The 21,171-nt window shown below is 39.1% G+C and overlaps 1 protein-coding gene across 1 annotated transcript; it reads right to left on the bottom strand.

The window, feature by feature from the left end:
• Positions 1 to 696: 696 nt before the first annotated feature.
• LOC105693058 (glutathione S-transferase-like) lies at positions 697 to 19,203 on the bottom strand. The gene is made up of 5 exons (XM_012412722.3): positions 18,991 to 19,203; positions 4,992 to 5,153; positions 4,407 to 4,574; positions 3,755 to 3,897; positions 697 to 3,632 (listed from the first exon to the last, which is right to left on the bottom strand). Exons 2-5 carry the CDS (start codon positions 5,137 to 5,139, stop codon positions 3,465 to 3,467), a joined length of 627 nt encoding a protein of 208 aa, XP_012268145.1. The 5' UTR covers positions 5,140 to 5,153; positions 18,991 to 19,203; the 3' UTR covers positions 697 to 3,464.
• Between the last annotated feature and the right edge of the window lie 1,968 nt (positions 19,204 to 21,171).

Raw genomic sequence — 21,171 nt, forward strand, 5'->3', positions numbered from 1 at the left:
TTTAAAAAACAGATAGTTCTCGAACAATTACATGTGACAGTTTATGTCACGACGTGTCGCAGCATAAAAATTTGAAAATCGCTTGATTCCTTTACCAAAGAGAATTTCATATTTTTCGTACAACCGTTAAAAGGGTTGGATGTAATTGATTAAAACTTGGCACTTATTTTTCGAAGGATTTGGACCCCTTATTTTCCCATGGTTGTGCGGCGTCTGTGAGAACGCAATTGCATATCACAAATTATTCTTCGGTAAAACATTCAATATATCTATGGTAAAACGACAAATCACTCCGAAACTGCTTGGGAAAACTCATTGAAGCGTGGCGAATGGGGCTCTGGTCAGTTACAAATGGGAAAAATCAGTTTGAATTGGTAATTGATTTGTATTTCTGCGAAGTTGCGAATCAGCTGTCGCTGATACCGACTCGCAGCACACAGACGCGAACCATAATCACACGAAAAACGTGCAATTTACAGAAATGGCATTCAGTAACGGACCAGATATCCCCGTACGCTAATTCTGTTGACCATATGGAAAAATCACGACGCAGATTATTGCCATTTGGCGTCATAAAAGCGAATAAGCGAGTCGGACGTGCAAAAAAATTGTATGCTCATCGAGGTGAACATTTGTGAAAAAAAGACATATTTTCACAAACCAGCGATCCTCGTGGTGTACGTATTATTATCAATAAACCATTTTCTTCGTCTTTATTCAGTTTCGTATACATCTTTATTACGGTTCACAATAAGTATTAACTATTAATAGATCTGCATTTTCCACCAATCGAACCCAATGGAATTAATTTTAATAATTTTGATATGGATTGAATAATTGTTATGTATTTGATTTATGATCATCTTTCACAAACCATTGTTGTTTAACATTTGTCTGTTTATAATTCCGTCAGCGATTACTCGTTCGTTTGTCCACGTTTTACCTTTTTGCATCGTGACTCTGATTGATATAGTAAAAATTCTATCTAATGAATAAGATACCTTGTTTGATTGATTGTATTTTCTTTCAGGTTTCTTCCTGCGGTGATTAAAAAATTTAGAAAATAATATGGTTTGGTCAACAGCGTGGGTTGAACATGTCACATCCGCGTTACAGGTATACATATATCTAGGTATCTATGTGATATCATTCTACTGAAACGTATCGCACTAATTAAAATAGCTGTTATTCTAGAGGTAATTTTCATGATCATGTTCAGCCATTTTGTTACTATAGGAGTGTTCAATAATATCAACGTATACTGGTGAGTCGCAATCACATTGAATAATTACTCTATTTTCGGAAAAAATTTAAAGCAACAATGAGCAAACCAATGAGCCAATTTCAAACGATTGCTCCAGATCAATTTCCGAAAGAACTAAGATTATCAATGCAGAGTAATTTGATAAATCAAGACGACAGGGATCCATTACTGAACAATCCTACAATCACTACTGTAGGCCACTTTCTACCTGCATTATCCGATTAAAAGCTCACTAATGGGTCCTTATAGGTATGATTCTCATCCTTAATCTAAAGTAAAAATATTTTGAACAGCCAACAACATCGTACAACAATCGACTGTCGGTAAATTTCCACGTAGCACACAATGTTGGCGTAACTGATATTTTATTTGTTATTGTTAATCTGCTCAGACATAGGAGCCAATGTGAGACAACCTATCACCCTAAACAACGCCCTACAGGCGTACATAAAAAAATGGCTGACTTGAGCGTATCGTTTCGAATTTGAAACTATACTTAAGCGCGCAACAATTGTTGCTTAGGAGATCCAACAGCTATACCATAGCTGTAACACAAGGTGTCAATTTGCTGATATGATATTTAGAAATTTATCGACAGCTCATAATGATATATATTAGATAAGTAGAATATATAATATGTTAATATATGTCCATCTAAAATATCTATGGGGATCAACGGATTACATATTATATATTATTTTACAAAAATATTCAAACATATGCATTCGAACACACCAATACGGCGATTACCTATGTTTTTCACTGTACGAGGAATGTCAGCTGACCGATAAATCATTATTGGTCCGCTACGAAGAACTTTTATACGAAACTTGGGACAATGTAACCTCTGTAGCAATTCACGAACTATGTATTTCCTCGTCGTTTTTCAATAAAACTCCACAACTTTTTGGGGTGCAAGAGAATGTTGACGATCTTCTACCTCGTTGTGGGTTTAAGTTTCAACGCGCGACAAAAATTATGGAAAAATTAAGTCATTTATATTTTTGAAACAGTATTCTGAAAATTCAAATCTCATTGTCAGGTTATTTTAGATTGTCATCCATAAATCGTATACCTCAACTGAAAAGAAAGCTTCCTAGAGATTTTCATCGAGGTTTGACAAAGTCTGTCAAGAGCTAATTATTTCATTTTTCAGTTGAATACGAAAATATTTCTATCTCTTTTGGAGCTCTGATCAGCCAAAACGAAATTTTTCCTGCAGAAGTAACAACTGGTTTGTTGTCCGAAACAACATATTGTACAACTAATAAGTTATTTGATTATTTAACGGGGATTTTCAAATTTGTCCATCTTTTTGTTTTCACTTTTTAGTGTATATTTTTGTCGTCGGTTACAAGATTTTTGAGCATTTTTGTCGAATAATATAGTGATCTATCTAAAAAATGCTACCAAATTTTTAACAAACCAAGGTTTTTGTTCATCACTATACATGTTCAAATGTTATGATGGTGCTGATAGTACAACTGGAAATCAATTGTTGAAGCCTTTCGTAAGCTTTGAACTGATGAGGAACGAATTAAGTCCGAAAACGCTTACATAGCGTGTTTTACTACTTTCTTCGAGCACTCTGCTGACACATCTGTGATCTAACGTTTGGATTAAGTAATTATTTTTCGACAAGCTTAAAAAAGTCTAGGGTATATAGTCGCCAAAGTGCTTTGGAAATGCATTTGAAAAAATGTTCATATTTAATTTCGGGCTAAAAAAACACCAAACGGCCAACGTATCAAGATGTCCAATTTTGCAAATATTTTTTAATCTCATCCAATGCCATTTGACGTATAGGGATTTAGCCAATCAGAAAACCAAACAACGGTATGCTACGAAGAAGTTGGAGTTCAAACCAATAAAGAGTCTTCGAACACTTGTCCACATACCTACAATGGACATTTAGTGATGAAGGTATTCGAAAGCTCTTGTAACTTCAATGAAAACAATGGGTTAAACTTTTTTTTAATTAATGCTACAAGCACACTTCATACCAGCACGACAAATGATGCGAAACATCTATAGAAGATAGCGCATCACAACGAGCTCCGATTGTTACTAGGTTCAAAGTATAACATTTCCGTGACGTCAGCAGTTTCCCAGATCTTGGAAAGGGAGCAGGACAATCGATCCTCGTCTTCATCTTATACCAGAGATCTCGTTCAATCTACGAGAAATACTTAGAGTTCGTTTAAAATTCCGTCTGCGGTCTTTTGGTAAGCCATTCGGCAATTTCTGGTAGTTCATGGACGCGCTGCTTGAGCCCTTTCAAAGCCGGGTATCCTTCTAATGCAGCCGGACCGAAGATCTGTTCAAAGTTCTCCAATGCGACCGCGAATACGAAGTCCGTCCACGTCGTCTGCCGAAACGATAACGGAATCCCTCGATACATAAGTCATGAAAAATAAGGAAAGCAACGAAACGTTGCCGTCCAAGGCCATGCAGATAGAATTTCCAACAAACAAGCACCGCGATACTCACGGTATTACCAACGGAGTACCCATTGTTCTCAGCGACTGTTTGCTCGAACTTGTTGAGGTAAAATGGAATGGTTTCTTTACTGAGTCGCGCCTTCTTTTCCTCTTTTTTGAAGGGGTCCAACTCGGTACGATACTGCCAGAGAACTAAAATAAGAAGCATTATTAACAGAACTGCGATGGGCGTCTAAACGTGGGGATTTATTTTAATTTCCCGGAGCAGATTCCTTGAAAACGAAGGTAGACGCAAAAAAGTTTCGCAAGTTCGGATGGGGAAAAAGTTGGCGGCGTCCAATTCCATCCAGGTGGCGTTGGTGTCAAGCGAACTTTGCGGTCTTTAATAAAATGTATGAAATCTCAAATTATGCATGCCATGGGTTCGGAAAAATGAAAGTCTATCTGTACTACACTTTGAAGTTTTTTATATCATTGATTGGTATCTGGAAAAATCTTCGGCAAAATTTATTGTCCTCTACTATCTAACTAGGTATTTCCAACTTCAGTTACACATCTCTGAACCTCACAGCTCATGTGTGTAACTTGCTTCTCCATCTCTACCCGTTTCCAAAATATCTGCTCCGCGGAATCAAGATCAATCACGCTACGTAATAATCGTCGTTGGCAATTGACGCCATGAATAATCGTGAGAATCTAACTTTGCTTGAGATCTCCCAAGGTGTCGACGAGTACATCGCACAGCATCGATTCCCATTCATCTTTCCCCGCCAGGCCGTGTTTCCTGGCTAAATATCTGGCCACCGCATTGCTTTGGGCGATAGGTTTACCATCGATCTCCAATATCGGCAGCATACCGTACAGCATGGCTACGGGTTAACAAAATAGTTTCGTTCAGAACATACTGCGTTAACTGCCCTCGGACTATTCACTGGAATTCTTTCATCGTTCGGTTAATTTGACTCGATGAACGCGACGCGTGTCAGACGTGGATAAACAAATTGGACATCACATCACAGACCTTTGCATTCGTGTATATGGTTTGCAAAGATCAACCACAAACTTATGAGAGAAATTTCAATGTTTTTGATGATTTCGACGGATTCGTTTCGAACGAAGAAGTATTTTCTCAGCGCAACGCAATTCGGGATCTACAATATCAAGATTGCGTCGTACAAATAAATGTACTACGTATGATTGATTCGTGACGAATTTTTGGTAGTGAATCCCTGTGAAAGTTGAGGTCAACGAATCGTTGAAACTACCATCAGATATTGTAAACCTACTTTTCTTGAGTTCGGGCCAGCGCTCCTTGGGAACTCGCTCGTCGACGTAGGGGATTCCTGTCACGGCGAAGATGTACCGGATATGCTCCGCTCTTCCACGAGCGTTGAAATAGATCAGTTTGTAGTCGGGATGCTGCTCCTCCACCATCTTTTCACTGTTATCTGTAATTTATTTGAGTGAATTGTGATGGATGTTCGATCAGTACCCTGCACCATTTTGAAAATAGTACATTCTTTGAAACGAGGAATTTGTGGAAATTTAGCTGATCGACAGAAATCAAAGACGTACTACGAGAAAATAACTTTTCCTGATTTTTTTACTTTCCATATAATTGACATCACTAATCGTAAGTGCATGGGTTTTTTACTCTTGAGTAGCTTGTGCGTAGAGGTTGGTGCAAGTTTCATAGGAGTTTGAAACTTGTCCTTATGTGAAGTGATAAAAAAGGAAAATGTGACGTTTAGAGTAGATTTGAGAGTATACGTCTGACTCGTGAGAACTTAAAGAGCATCTCGAATTATGACCAGAAAGCTTTTCGTACACTGTCCGGAAGCATTCTATGCCGGAATGGAAAACGGATGTTACTTTCTATCGCCTCTGGTGATTTAGGAAAAGTGTTGTATATACTTTTGATCGAGAAATGACTTTTTACAGTTCCAATAAGTCCACAAGATTTTGGACCTTTATTATTCAAAAAACAGGTTTTTAGAAAATGCCAGTCCACCTCAAAAATCATGCAGAACTTCACATTTGAGTAATGCACGCAAAAATGGTCCCACTTTATTCGACAAAGCTAGTCTGGGATAAAAAGTTGGTGGTCCGAAATCACGAAAAATTGCATCATTCATACTTGAAAGATTGTGTGGGTGAGTTTTTAAGGTCGCTGATTACGAGCCCGATGTCAAGATTCCAAACTCAAAATGACGGATTTAAAGTAGCCAACTCGAGATGAAATTTCGCGAAATCTGGAACAGGGAACTACCAAACTTGACGGTCACTCCAATCTTATGAATTGACTTGCAAGACAGTAAAATTCCCACCCGAAATATCGTTTTTGCGCCGCGGCTTGTTGTTGATGAAACTGAAAAATGTACCTATCAGCCAACAATATCGCATTCACGCATTGTTTTTTTCTTGCTTCGTCTTCTCTCCTGACTCGCCATCTTGCTTTAAGATGTACAGATTGAGCAGATCTTCGAGCGAAATGCGAGTTTCGGTAAAAAATCTTGGAACAATCTCATAATCAGATATATATGTCACGTATTTGCTAAAATATCAAATTTATATCGTGGGAATAGCATAGCCTCGCCTCGATACGGTACTTCATCGAGCTGAATTATTGTGGGCTCTTCTCAGAGATGAAATTACAGAGATGTTTGATTGTACAATGTACATACATATATATATATTTTTATCTTGTCACAACTTTTCGACTAGATTGCTAATAATAATCAAAGCGTTATGACCGAGATTATGACTAAATTGTAAAGCGTATAAAAACGTTTTTATCTATTTTACGATTCAGTTTTTACCTTATGAAAGGATCAGCTCATATTCTTGATATATATTATTTATGTAAAACTTTTCTCATCCCGTAATTTTTAGACCTAGAATAAAGTTGGTGATATTTATTTGCGATGGTATTACGAGAAGACGCCGGGACCAGATTACACAGGCACGCCATGCATACAAATATTCATCCGAATATACCGTTAGTATATAGGTATATGCACCTATGTATGTATGTATACGTACGTACATACGTAGAGCTTGATTTATTTTCAGAAGTAACGAGAAATTGGCGTGCAGAGCTGCGTTGATTATCTTTCGTAAGTATAAAGCTCGTCGGGTGTGATAAGCCAGGCCGGCACACGGGATGATGGTTCAAAATTAGAACTGGAATCTACGGTGGATATTTATTGCAGTGGAAAATCGATCGCGCACAAGAGTAGGGGTATAGGTATAATTGGAGATGACATTTGGAGTATTTTTCATCCAGAACGAAGACTAAACGATCCAAGTTGATGAAAATTACATGAAAGTTCTTATCTCGATCGACAAAGATTAACGTCTACGTGAAAAAATTAGTCAACTTTTTTCATCAAAGTCATGGCTCGTATACGGGTGCTCGCTAGGTATCCCCTATGCGAGAGAATTTCAATCAGTTCTTTATCCTCAATCGCCAAACCTATCAGATCTAGCGATAAAGTTATCGTGTTTTCATTTTTGTAAAAAAATTCACGTTTTCTGCGTGAGCTTTAGAGTTTAAGGTAGTTCACACTCAAACTGAATTTTTCTCTGGACGTTGACAAAATTGGAATATGTGATGAAGAGAAGCGTCTTATATCTATTTGAGAGGATAAAAAAAAAATTCGAAATATTGACACTGAAAATGTGCATAATTAGCGTGCTAATGGAGGCCGATCAAATATAAAGAATCGCATAGTTTCTTGTACATCTCGAGAACAGCTCTTGACGTTTTTTTGCAAAATAAAATATATATTTTAAATATATTTTATTGAACAATATATCTATGGTCAATATATCTATGCTCGTACCATATAAACGATGCTACATAGTATTGATGATATTTTCAACGTTGCCACACTTATTGTACTCAACAGAGTGATTGTATGAGTATCTTTCTTTATATTCAAAGCCAAGATGTATTGAGCACAGTGTTTCACAGAAATAAAATACTCTGGGATTGAGTATTTCTAACTTTTTGTCGCTTGTGAACTACCTCAAGGAAATTACGTATACCTCTACCCCCCATAATTAGGTACAACAGAGATAATTTTATCGAATAGGCAGGTACCTATTCGTGCATTCATTAAATTTTATGTCTAGCGATTTGCATACGAAGTCTCGTTTACAATTGAGCTCATCGTAAAGTCGGGATCAGAGTGGACGGCAGTTTCTTGAAGAATCAGTCCAAAATGGAATGCTTCGAGATGCGGATGCCCTTCGTTCGTAAGTGAAATGGATTTCACGACATCGCGAGCATACAATTTCCAACGACCGAGGAGCATTGTTATTTATTAAGTCGACCTAATTCTGCTAGTACTTGCAGTTGAACAGAATTTTAAGATTCTGTGCAATCATCGAAAATCGATATCAGCTGCGAACTATAATTGGGCACATAATCATAAGTATTCCTTCCAATATAGTATATCATGTGTCCCAGCGTTAACACTACGTTCAATATATCTATGCTGTAGCGGTGAGTTAAATCGTGGTTCGTGAATATACGTGGCGCTATAGCGTAAGCTTGGCGCCTGACGGTGGGAAACCTGACACTTTTTTCCCAAACTCAGACAAAAAACCACGTGTGTAATGCATAGATGAACTCAATCAAAATTTTTCTATAGGTCGCTTGATAATTTTTGAAATCAAAGAACATCATGGAAAACCAATTTTCTTTTTTTTTTCAAATCGTCAACATTTTCTCTAATGATGTCTTCTATTTAGATTATAGAGAAAAGTACCATTTGAAGTCCAAATATTGATATTCGAAGACCGCACGATGATTTTTTAAATAAATTAAAATAAACAGTTAATTGTTCGAATGTATTTCAGTCATCATTTTAACTCGACAAAGAAATTTTCAAACTAAATCTACAATTACGACTTCCAAACGAATTAATTAAGATATTTGAGTACAGACGATTCATTCGATTCTATGAGGAGAATGTTTTCAACAGCTTGCAAGGGGCGTTGTTTCTGTTTTTCATCATTGATTAGACACTGATTAAATGCTTGTATTACAGCTTCACCACCTTCGGCAGACTTGAAATGAATCACTTTTGATTTTTGAACAATATTTAAACCATATAATTGTAATGCTCGTGTCATTTCCAGTCACTTGAATCCGCGTTTGAAAATAGTTTCTTCGTAGCTAAAGTGTCGAAAAGTACTTCGTATTTTGCGTGACAAAATCTGGTATCGGTTGGTGCACGGGTTTGATAAAGCTGTGGCCATTAGAATTTTCATTCCAACTGATATTCCATTGTCGAAAAATTTAAATTGAGATTCCGCAAGTAACGTGAAAATGCTTTCAGAGCCGCAGAACTCACACTTTAATATTTAAATTTATGACGAAGAATAGTTTTAATTACCTGTAAATCATTTCTAAGAGCGGTTATTGGGCTACGACACAACACCAAGTTTTCAAATAGACTTGCACGATAAAAGCATTGATTGTGAGTATTCCTAAATCTGAATAGTCTAAATAGAAATAGCTACGCCTCGTATGAAAGAAGGCTCCCCGAGTCTGCGAAAAATTATGTGCAAAAATTCGCCACTAGAGGGCCAGGCTCCCCGACCTCGCCCATAGGCGAATCACAACGCTGAGAACATCAGACTGCGGCAGGTCAGGCGATATGGAGGATGGTTCATTCTCACGCCACTAGATGGTAGGGCGTTCTCACTACCAAAAACCTACCAGTACAATATTACTACCCTTGAGGAAACCTTTGACGGTTTTCGTTCAGTCGTCGTCAGTTACATTCCAGAGCTGTGATCTACGTACCTGCTTAAAAAAAAACAGTATACCCCTCGACTCGCCAGGTTGACAGTGCTCTCTAATCATGAATTCGTAAAAGAACTCTTGCAGCATCCAACAGATATTATCACAGAACTCTTCACAACGCTCCACCAAATCGTCTCGGAACTCCCGCGTCCTCACGAGCTGAAATTCCTCCACTGCGACCAAACTTTCATCAGTCCTCCTCAGGACCTCTCCAGCTAACAACTAACCACCGATTCGCAGCCGAGAGGTGATGAAATTTTTAAGATCAGAATTAAAGTGGCCTCTTGATTCTACAAGCCTCATTCACGAAATTGTGAAATTCAATTACATCACTTTACATTTCTTCACTTCGAATAAAATCCATATAAGAAGCTTTCCACGTCAGCCGGACCACTTTTTCATGATATTTTTTGGAAACGTATGAAACTTTTTTGATGTCTTGGGAGGTCTCAGAAACTATGCTCACAGACCACTTATTAACCACAAAAGCTACGATTTATGCACAAAATCCATGGCCGCGAAAACACGACTTGAAAGTTTCAATTCCATCGTCAAATTTCAATCATTCGTTCTCGAGATATGACAGAAAATATGATCACAGGACAAGTAGCTCGAGATTTCATATTTCAGCAGGCTGCACTCGAGTGCTCACGATCTGGTTCGTATTCCTGCCACTCGGTGGCGTACCGTCTCGCTAATTTCTCGCAGTAGAAAATAGATTAAAGTTTCATTGGACCAATGCACTCCGCAAGCACGTTGGTAACGAACTCCGGCTCACCGATAAAACGGGAAATCTGTATCGCATTTTCCGAGATCCTATTCTGACACGTGCGTCAGGCATTTTGATCGCCGGCACGTCCAGAAATTCAAGAAAAATTCATGGCTTTCTAATGGATGATTTGGTGTGAAATTCCTTTTTTTTTTTGCTTCTATTGTTAGCCGGTGGCAGACGAACCGTTATCCCCTGATAGAGATCTTGTTCACACCTGATAAATTCACCTTTTGATCCATCTGATAGGCGGAATTCCTTTGTAGAATTCCGTGTAACCGCTTGAGAAAGTAAATGCGTATGTAAATGTATGTATACATATAATGTATGTCAAAATGCAGGAGTTGAAAATTTTTGAATGCAATCGGATACCGGTAATTTGGAACGTCTTCGTTTCGACCTGAAATGGACCATATGTCTATATATATGTATACGAATTATTTATACAATGGGACAAGCTACGTAACAGCAATTCCAATAATCATATCCGAATACGATTACGCAATGAATCGACATCGATTGCGTTTACGTAAAAGTTTTTCAAAAAATGTATTCACGTGCCCGGCCAGGCGAGGAGAGCGAAAAAATGAATTCTTTGTTATACGTAACTTCATTTGTGACAGAGGAAAAAAACTTCGATATTTGAAATAGGAATGCAGGATATCCTCTACCGAAAGAGAGGATTGAGGTCGAGCAGATAGACCGTATATTCCCCTGACCTATAAAACAGGGGTGAGTCTCGTCCAGAAAATCTGGGGAATCCTTGATTGCGGTGTGCACCATTGTCGGAGAAAAACACAAAGATAAAGATAACAAACAAAAGGTATGCAAACGTCGAGCAAATAGCATATTATGCAGACAATAGAATCATTTTTTGGATGCTGAAACGCGCTACCCAAGTAATTTCAAGAGTTTTTCCCGACGTGACATTTTTCCCGATGACGAATCTACAAGGCACGACAATTACCAACGGTCGTGCTTAGCAATGAGTTTGAACTTCGTCTGTAATAGTTGGTAAGCCTGGATGTCTTGACGGATTTCCATAGGTTGACGCTACGAATAATGAGCTACATTGATCGCTTGTCAGACGTCTGATAAGTTGGCGTGAACGTAATGAAATTGAATCCTGTACCGATTCACCAAAATTAATAAGTGTCATCATGGAATTGAAAGGGTGATTATTGAATATTCTGTTGCTAAAACGTCTAGTTTTGGGTATTTTTGAAATCATCGCTTCCTGTAGCAAAGCTTGTACAGAATAACGAGTAAACTTTCTGTGCAGTGGATGAACATAATAGCGAAGCAAAATTACACCAGCCAACGCGTTAGCATGCTTGGCATCAGACGTTATAACGAGGCATCGATTCTTTGGGCCGGTTTCGAATTGCTCGTTAACCTAAGGATGGGTTAGACAGTTCAGAAAGTTTCCTATAGTAACATTTGATTTGTTCTCATATTAGAAGACATAACCTATGTGCTCTCTCTTCCGCGTTAAATTACCGCTTCTTCCGCACTTTATAACAATGATTTGTCAAACTTTATCGAAGCTCCGATCAGCTTACGCAAAGTTGGTCAGGAGTAACGAAACTGCTGTCTGGAATGTCCAAGTTTCCCGCGGATAACAAGCGTCCAGATAATTTCTCAGATTTTGGTTTCGGACACACCCTTGTGGTAAAGACCCTCAAGAGATCGGACACCCCAAACCAATTCCATGATTCGTCCCGTCATTTGTCACTGGATGTATAACAGAAAAAGATATACCACAGAGAGATCGACCTTTCTGACCTTACATTCGTGATGATAATCCACGGCCGTGCCATAACAATATTGTGATCGTGCGAATGTGATCAGCTTAGGACAAGTTGATCGGTGAGCGCTGATTTGAAAAAATAAACGCTCTCGACAAATTGTGAATGTGGGATTTCGTATAGGTGTATACGGCTTCCTTTTGCAAAATTATATGAATCAACCTTAAAATTGTTACGTCATTCGTATTAGGATTTTTTCTAATATCTCGTACAATTAGAAGACGTATATCAATTGGTCCCTGAACAATCTCTCTAGTTGTATCCTAAGTTTGTGTAACTCCATTCGTCACTTGGACACATCCGGTTTTGGCGCAGATCGCAACAATGTATCCGATCTTTCTCTCGAGGGTCTCTCTACCTTGTGGTAGCGTGTCCACTGTTTGTGCTTTACAGCTATTAGTCCTCAGCCCTCGATGTAGATAAAAATGGATTGACGTATTCCATATATAGACGCCTTGGATCGATCAGACGCAACGTTTCTAGAAAGATTGATACAGCAAGTTTTACAAAAAAAAAACATTGTTTGGATTCGGAATGAAATGTCAGGTGTGAATACAGCACGCGCGGTTACCAAAGTCAGGTTAATTTATCAAGTAACAAAATTTTCGGTAGAGCACGTCACGCCGTCTCGTTCCAGAGACAGAACCGAGGCTCCCCTAGGGCAAGCGAACGAGGGAAAATTGAAAAGAGGGTGAAAGCCCCGCAAAATCTTACAAGGTGTATCGGGAGTGCCACAGCCTGTGAAATGTTTTTGCCCGACCGTAATAAAGTTTCACAGCCCGAAACACTAGACTTGAAATTCTAATTTCTATGCGGAGCTCCTCAGTTCAACGGACAACTGCAACCTCAATCGCTATAGAAATACTGGTACATTTTCAAAATCTATGAAGGTGAATCCTTCAATGTGTCCAAGGACAATCTCAATAGTGTCAATTGAAACTGTTCATGGGTTGACATATTTACGTTTTCAAACAGAGTTGAACCAATTTTTCGCTCCCTAACATCAGCTTTTGCAAACAAATTGCAGAATTTAAATTCAATGAATCGAAAGCAACGCTACCGACGACGGGTAGCAGAATTCAACAGAGTGGTCGTCGGAAGCAGTACAAACGTAGAAGAGGGATGAATGGTAATAAACGTTGGAGGGCGTGAACAATACGAATGAAAAACTGACGCGATGTATTCTGGGCCGGTGGTTACAACGGGAAAAAATGAGAAAAGAACGATCGGTGAATAAGTAGACGGTAGCCATAGTTGCTATAACCTTCTTGAACTGTCGGGGAAATAGCGACGAGGGAGGAATGGAAAGGGTGAAGCGAACGCTCGGCCGCGAACGGTAGTGATATTGATTCGCGAATGTGTGAATTTGGTGGCTTTGGTCGCGTGTAAGCACCACCTAATACCATTATGTATGTCATATTTTGTACGCGTGCATTGCATGCATGAGTAAATTCAGGTATGTTCAATTTGTTGTATATCCGCGCGGTACGAAATGGAACTCAATGTGCGCCTCGGGTACGAAAATTTTGCGTAACCAAGGAACCTTAAAGTTCGCTAAGCACAATGGCGAAGACATCAAAGTAATCGCATTATTTGAATATAGACGGTCACCCTTTGGCTCAGTTTGTGGCATAGGACGTCTCCTATGCCACGTGATAGAAATAGTGTACATTACCACGTATCATACTCGGCACATAGATTGAAGTGCTTTCTGTGCAATAATACGTTTATGTAGCTGCGGTATAAACAATGAATATGTAAATGTATGTTCTCAGGAAACCGAGGAAGTCTCTGAAAACAAAGTGCAAAATAGAGTATCGTCGGTCGAAATCTTTGGCGTGGAAAAATGCCTTTCATGTTCAAAGTTGTTAGAATTCAAATTAGTTTTCTCCAATCGTTCGATTATTCGTTTATCTAGTCATCGTGGTACAGGTGTCCTCGGAGTAAAAATTTTGGAAGTTTAAAGTCCGTAAACCCGCGTGGTATTGACATCTCAGTTTCAGATTGTTTTCCAGAAGACATAACAAGTGAAAGCGCTTTACCACTATTAAATTGATTCTGAACAGTTGGCGATCAAAATATCATGTCGGATCGTGTCGAGGAGCTATTTGTATAGAATTTTCCCAGAATAAAGGGAATTGTACGATACTCGAGGATATGAAATGCAATATAATGGCCACTCATATTCTGTTAAGGTGGCGCGGAAAATTGGCGAAGTGCGAATACTCGTTATTCCTCCGTCTTGAGTCTCCGAGTGGAGAGGAAATGTTATTAAAGTATCTGGCAGAGGTATAACGCTTGCTGATGTAAGAAAAATAGAAGTTTTCGCAAAGGTTTCTCTAAATTACATCCCACTCCCCAACAAACTCTGCAAGGTACGCGAAACTCTACAAAGCATTCAAATTCCCGCACCGATATTTGAGGCTTTAGCGTCGAGCCTGTAACACGTCTTTCAGAAAGAAGATCGCTGACGGGATTGAATTTCACGAAATTTCTCCTAAACTCACTCTAATTGCAAGCGGCAGCCTGTAACGCTTGATAAGTGGCATCCGTTTCATTTCGCATCGGATCCGGTTATCCATTACACATTGCTATTCCAGAGCAATAGAATTTTGACCGTCAAACGTCGCGGTTGTGTCGTGCTTTTTCCTTTAATCATTCGAAATGAATATACATCAGCATTTTAATATCCCACAAATTCCCGGTACAACTAAGGAATCCATTTGCATATTGTGGACCATGTATAGCCGTAAAGCCTGACTTCAATGTGAAAAGCATTCACCACATCGTGAATACCTCACGGGATGTAATACGTTATGTGTACACCTACATTTAGTTTGAAAAAATTTCCAATTGCGCAGGAGAAACACATTCCGTTTTTCCGCCGGTGCGAAGATGCCGAGAGAGGAGCGTTCGTTCGACTTACGCTTTGCGAATACTAGAGCATAAAAATATTCTACATATACATTCGGAATCTTCTAGTGGACTGCGGGTCGTTGGACATGCAGGTGAAACAACTTTGCTCTTCGAAGTAGAAGCTTTTCATGAAAATAATATGAGCAATATAGGGCGATCAACGTATCACTTGAATGGATCAATAAATTTTTTGTTGTCGTTTTTTAAAACTATTGCCAATACCAGAGTCGATTTCCCGAAAAATGAAGCATTACCTACTTCATATTTATTTATATTCTAACATGACGATGTGATTCTACTTATTCGGTTCGTCGCACTGTGGAAAAAACTATCGGAGCAAAATGGATTTGATTACCACCATTGAAGCTCTGAATTTACATTTCAGGGGTGCTTCGACGGACTTTTCATTCGCGTCAAAAAGTAATTTATACTTTTGGAATTTGATTAGTCGGTGTTGCTATGTGAATTCGTGCGTCCATTCAGGGTCATAACTTAGTTAGAAGAAAGTAATTCCCAAGTAATTTAAACGGGGGATTCGATTACCCAAATTTATCGCATTTGCCTTCGCCTATCTTTCAACGTATTGTTCTTCTGGACGAGATTTACGGTATTTTGCGAGGAATTTCACCGAAATGAAATTTTGCAGGTTCGAGATATCATGCAGTTTTGATGGAAAACAGCGAAAATCTCGTGGTAATTTTAGCTCAGCTATGCGACTAATAATACACCGTTATTTCAAGTAAATCTGCTACTCGTCTAACGCAACGATTTCTCCCAGACGATATTCATCGATATTTCAGCACAGGCATATCTACACATACTTATATACACGTAGGTAGATATGACGTCAACGACTCATCGAGCAATTATCGAGCTACGGAATTTGCGAAGATTGTAAGTGAATATATAAAAGGCTTATTTTAGTTACAAGTATAAACGTGTAGCTCGTGAAGACGTAAGAAAATTAATCGAAGAATTTTCTTAAAACGTATGAGACCGACAACCACGTTCTACTTTTTAGTTGAAAAATACTTTGATCTTGCGAAGTTTGATGATTCCTGAATTTTCCCTCCAACGATCGACATGTAATTCTCTAAAGCGATCGTTCACGCATCAATTGAAGTTGATTCAACAATTCTCGCTGACTCGAAATAAAAAGCTTGGTTACAGTTTCCCGGATGGTGTGAAAAAAAAAAGAAGGGGTTGAGCTTCACTCCTCTGATCGGAAACCATCGGATCGGAAACCATCGGACCACGGAACGATGCTGAAACCAGCGGGAAATAACCAGCAGATACAATACGAATTTTTTATCTCCACGCTTTTTGTTTCAGGGGATGAGCGATGGACGAAATTTGTTAGGATTAATCGATGAACTCCGCTGAAAACATTCCATGATATTTTTTCGTTCGACGCGCGCGGTCTACCGATATACGTTGCTCCTGCTTATAAGCGAAACCAATCCCCATACAATTCGAACGGCGGTGTCTAGTAATTGAATACTTAATTATTGATAGAATCATTGACTATGGATTAAGCTATTGAATAGTTAATTTCAGCAGTTACGTCACGATATTTGAAAAAAAGCGTTTCCGGTTCTAACGAAATCAACGTGATCTTTTCGGAACAATATCTTTCGAATAATGATAATAAAGTTACGAGCCGATGGCAGAATTTGCTGCCCCGTCCACCTTTGGTGATAATTTACGTATGTACCGCGCGTTAAGGAGCTAATATTTTTTACATTTTACGCATAGCATCAGAGACAGCAGGGAAAGCTCGTTATAAAAGCTTCTATGGTGCGCCTTTTTAACGACAACGTACCACTTCTCTCGATTACACACACACGGAACGATTTTTAAACTCATTCGTACAGCATCGCTACTTTGCACGAATCAATTTGAAACCGAACCGGAGCTAATGAGTGACCTTCATCGCTAATTGAAGCACAGAGACTTATGTCATCCGTAGGAATCAAGATCATGCATCGACGAGTGTATATCGATAAAAAATATTATATCAATAATTGGTTTCGTTTATAATTAGGTACACCGGAATTGGTGTTATGCACGCGTAAAACGCTACTAATTGCCACTCGATTGTACTCGAAGAACCGCCCGAGCTGATCTTTGACACTCGATGAAAAAAATATTACGTACTCGGAAAGCCCACCACCTGTTCAAAATTGCCCGACGAAACTGCGTATGATTCGTGAAGCCAGATAATGTTCAGATAAAACTTCCATTTCCTGTTCGCAGATTTATTTTACGTTCAGAGGGGATTTGAAAGAAAAAGAAAAAAATAAAAAATAAATAATCATTCTGGATTTTAGTCGGTTTTGCAAGGCGCCGAACATTGATCGGGAGTACCTACTCCGCTTGTGGCTGCTCAGAAGCAGTTCGGTGAAAAAGGATTGTAACGTGATTTCATTTTAATAATACGCCGGCTCACGGAGGGCTCTAAGTGAGGATTTACTACTTTGCCTCGGAGAGAACCTAATTCAGGTTTTGTTTCTCACCGTACACCCCATGCTGTCGGTTAAAAGGTTAAAGGGAGGCTATTGAACAAAAAGTCGTGTATTATATTCATATACATATTTACTATGGAATTGAAATTCGTTCGAGTTTTTGGATTAACCGGCACGTTTTCGAAATTGTATTCTCATCAAGTGATAATTATAGGCATGAAAAAATTAAGAATTCATAGCGCACGCAATCCTTTGGACAAGATGGGATACACTAGTTTTAATGACTGACCGAGTCGAGAAACCTTTTTCATTTGTATATTAATCAGCGATGAGATTCTTATTTGCAGGCCAAAAACGAACTCGAAAAAAATAAATGTCTAACGTCTGCTAATTCACCACCTCAATCATAGATTTGGATTCCAACGTTATAACTCGATGCAGTTAGATCTACGTGCGATTAGCTTTGAAGATTCTCCTCGGCACCCTTGGAATCGTGTTGGCATACAAAAGTAAAGAATGGTATTTCAACAATGTTACATCCCAGGTTTCATTTCCAAATAAATGTTCAGCACGCGAAGTAGTCAGAATTAATTTTACGAAAGCATAACGACGAGATGGCCGTACAGTGGTGTAGATAAGGGGTGGCCTAAACCAACTTTTTCTCACGTGCTTGTTATTTTAACGACCCTCGCTGTTTAGATGGAGACTAAATAATGGAGGAAGGTTCTCATTAAATTGTCCAAGTTCAACAGGATGAGTTTACTTCGTTATTAACAAAATTTTGCAGAGATAAGTTAAAATGACTCCGGCTAATAATTTTTAACGAAAAACCATGGAAACGATGCGGTAATAATGCTTCAAACAACAAGTATTGGGTTTTTGACGTCACGAATCATCGCACATTTTTATTAATCGGAGAAGATAATCAATTACATTTTTTTTTTCATGGAAAATTCAAAGTACATGCGAGCACTTGAGTTATTGGCCGTGTTGCCCCGTATGAAAATTCGCATGATTTTAGTGAGTAGGTAAGTGAATTCACCAAGACCGCGAACGAAATCAATTTGAAACAGTCATTAAGTTGAGCACCAATTTTTTTTTTCCTTTCTTACTTGCAATTAGAATTCGAATGGTTTCCCTTCTTTATCGGCGCAGACTCCAATCTCACGTTTCGAGGGAAAGATTTCCATTACGTAGAAGAGAGCCGTGCGGATTATAATGTATAATGAATGTCTTCCAACCCCTAGGATTAGAATGGAATTCCCCGAAGCAAATATAACAGAAGAATTATTCGAATTTTAAACAGAACCGAACGAACTACGGTCAATTCGTTCCGTACGAATTTTTTAATTTTTTGGGGTAATTCGTCTACGTATATTTTTTATTCTCAGGATTTCATTTTCATGCTTTAATGCAAAATCGGGGCTCACTACTCGGTTGTGGGGAGCTAATGTGATGCTAATTACCGAGGAGCGATTCTAAGGAGAATCGTTTTTTGTTTTTTAATACCTGACTAATTCGGCGTTTCTGAAGGTCTCTCCTGTTCTCAGGGGAAGTCCAGCTGAGGCAAGGGAGGGGTTTGGAGATTTGTAGTCCACCGTTCGATCCTTCTCAGCTGCTTTGAGCGAACTGAGGTCCGCCTACGTTTCTCGAGCTTTCACCCGCGGCCGTATCGCGACCCATCGTCGCCACGGGGCTGCTCCAAGACTCCCTCGACTGGTGGGTAACGTCCATTTCGATAGCTTTCCCGTCGTACACAGCAATAGCGGGTGTGCGTCTTTCTGTCGCTATGCAGAGAACAGAAATCCACTTTATTACAACGCCTGCCCGGAAAAATAAGCGGCAAGAACGACGGGAAGACGCTATGTCGTTGTTCGTTTCTTGCGTTTATTGGATGTCTGCAGGGTAAATGGAAAACGATGACTGTTATTCAAACGCAGTCGTCATTCAATCGATGCGGGGGTAGCACATTTTGCCAGACGTATTCCAGAATCGGATACAACAAAAGCTCTTGTAGAAGCGGCGGATAAATTCATATCAAGTGGGCACAAATAGATCAAACTTTGAACGTTGAACGTTGGACTCTGTCGTTTGAAGAACCCTGTACCAACAGAGCGTGTAAATATCATGCGTCATCATTTTCAAAATCGGACGATAAAATCGGTTTTCGATAAAAATCGAATCGCGTCGATCGATCATGGTTGTTTCTTTGGGATATGAGATAAGTAAGGCTCTCCGTGAAAATTGTTGAAATTTCTGTCTTTAAGCTTTCGACGACGTGGTCGAATCGATTTTCAAATTTGTGATGTTCTGGTAGATACACACAATGGTGAGGAGTAGGTACTACAAGCTCTAGGGACGGACCGCCAGAAAACGTATTTGTTCCGAGTTGTCATCATTCTTTTTATCTTAGAAGGAAAAAGTCCCTCTAGCGCACCTTCGTATTGAGATTAATGATCTGTTCCTAAACCTGTACAGCATTATGAAATCGCTGGATACACAGGACGTTTTCATTTGACATGATTCATGAATCGGGCCATATTTCTGATACCGCTAAGCTCGCCATAACCGATCATTTCTTCAACCGTAAATCAATTTTGTTTTCTCTACGGAATACGGAAGTTACGGTTGGCGAGAAGAAAAAATCAGCTATCCGTAACGTTTGAGTGTTCTGACAGAATCCGAGCGAGTTGCGAAGGTCCAAAGTTTCCCAGCTTGATTAATGTAAAAACGATGTGATCAAAATCCTAAATTGTTCAATCACCTCAGTACGTCGTTATGCGGAATTTTTTACCCCCGATACTTGGGTCTTCACTGGTGAGAATTTGACCAAGTTCGTAGGTCGATTACCAAATCTAAAAGTTCTTAACGCACATCCATTTCTTCAAAAACGAAAATTAGTAATCCATCTAATATTGGTTTCTCTACTCTCTGTAAAAAATCGAAAATATTCGGCCTAGAACCTTTTGGTTCGAAAATAAGATGCCCTGTGGCACATTATACCAGATTCACAGTTTGTGTGGAGCTCTGAAATTCTATAGCCCCTAAATTTCTTTTTTTGGGACTTTGTGGCCGTTCCTGGACAATGATATTTCGGAAAAAAGTCACAAGAATGTACGCCGTATAGATATGGATAGAATGACACGACCTTCAGACATGTCCGGATTAGCAAGAACCTTTATCAGAAGTTTCTGACAACAATATCTACAATCCACTTGGCCATCCATTATTACCGAAGTCAGATGCTGCCGCATTTTCCCATTCTTCACACGCAGAAAAGGAAAAGGTAGATTTCGCCTGTAGCTTCAGAATACGAGTGACACGTAGTGATTTGTGGTAAATTTTATCTTGCAGAAATGTATGTTTCTTTCGGACACCAAAATTTATTGTTTTTATACAGGCTGAGTTTTCTCTGGGGTCCTGAGAGGGCGTGGCTTAAATTGGCTGAGACTCCGCCCCTTTCTGTTCAACTTGCAATTATCCGAATAACAATTCCCACTTATTGTCAAGCGTCAGCTACTATTTATTTGGCTCTCGTCGTGTATCTACAATGTACGACGACAGATGGATCGGCAGAGGGGATCCCCAGTAGCCTGGCCACCTCGTTCACCAGATTTAACTAACTGTTATTTTTTAGATGGAGGTATATCAAAAGCAAAGTGTACAATACACAGCCTAAGCATCTACACG

This window comes from Athalia rosae, chromosome 6 (assembly GCF_917208135.1).
Source record: "Athalia rosae chromosome 6, iyAthRosa1.1, whole genome shotgun sequence".
Lineage (NCBI taxonomy): Eukaryota > Metazoa > Arthropoda > Insecta > Hymenoptera > Athaliidae > Athalia > Athalia rosae.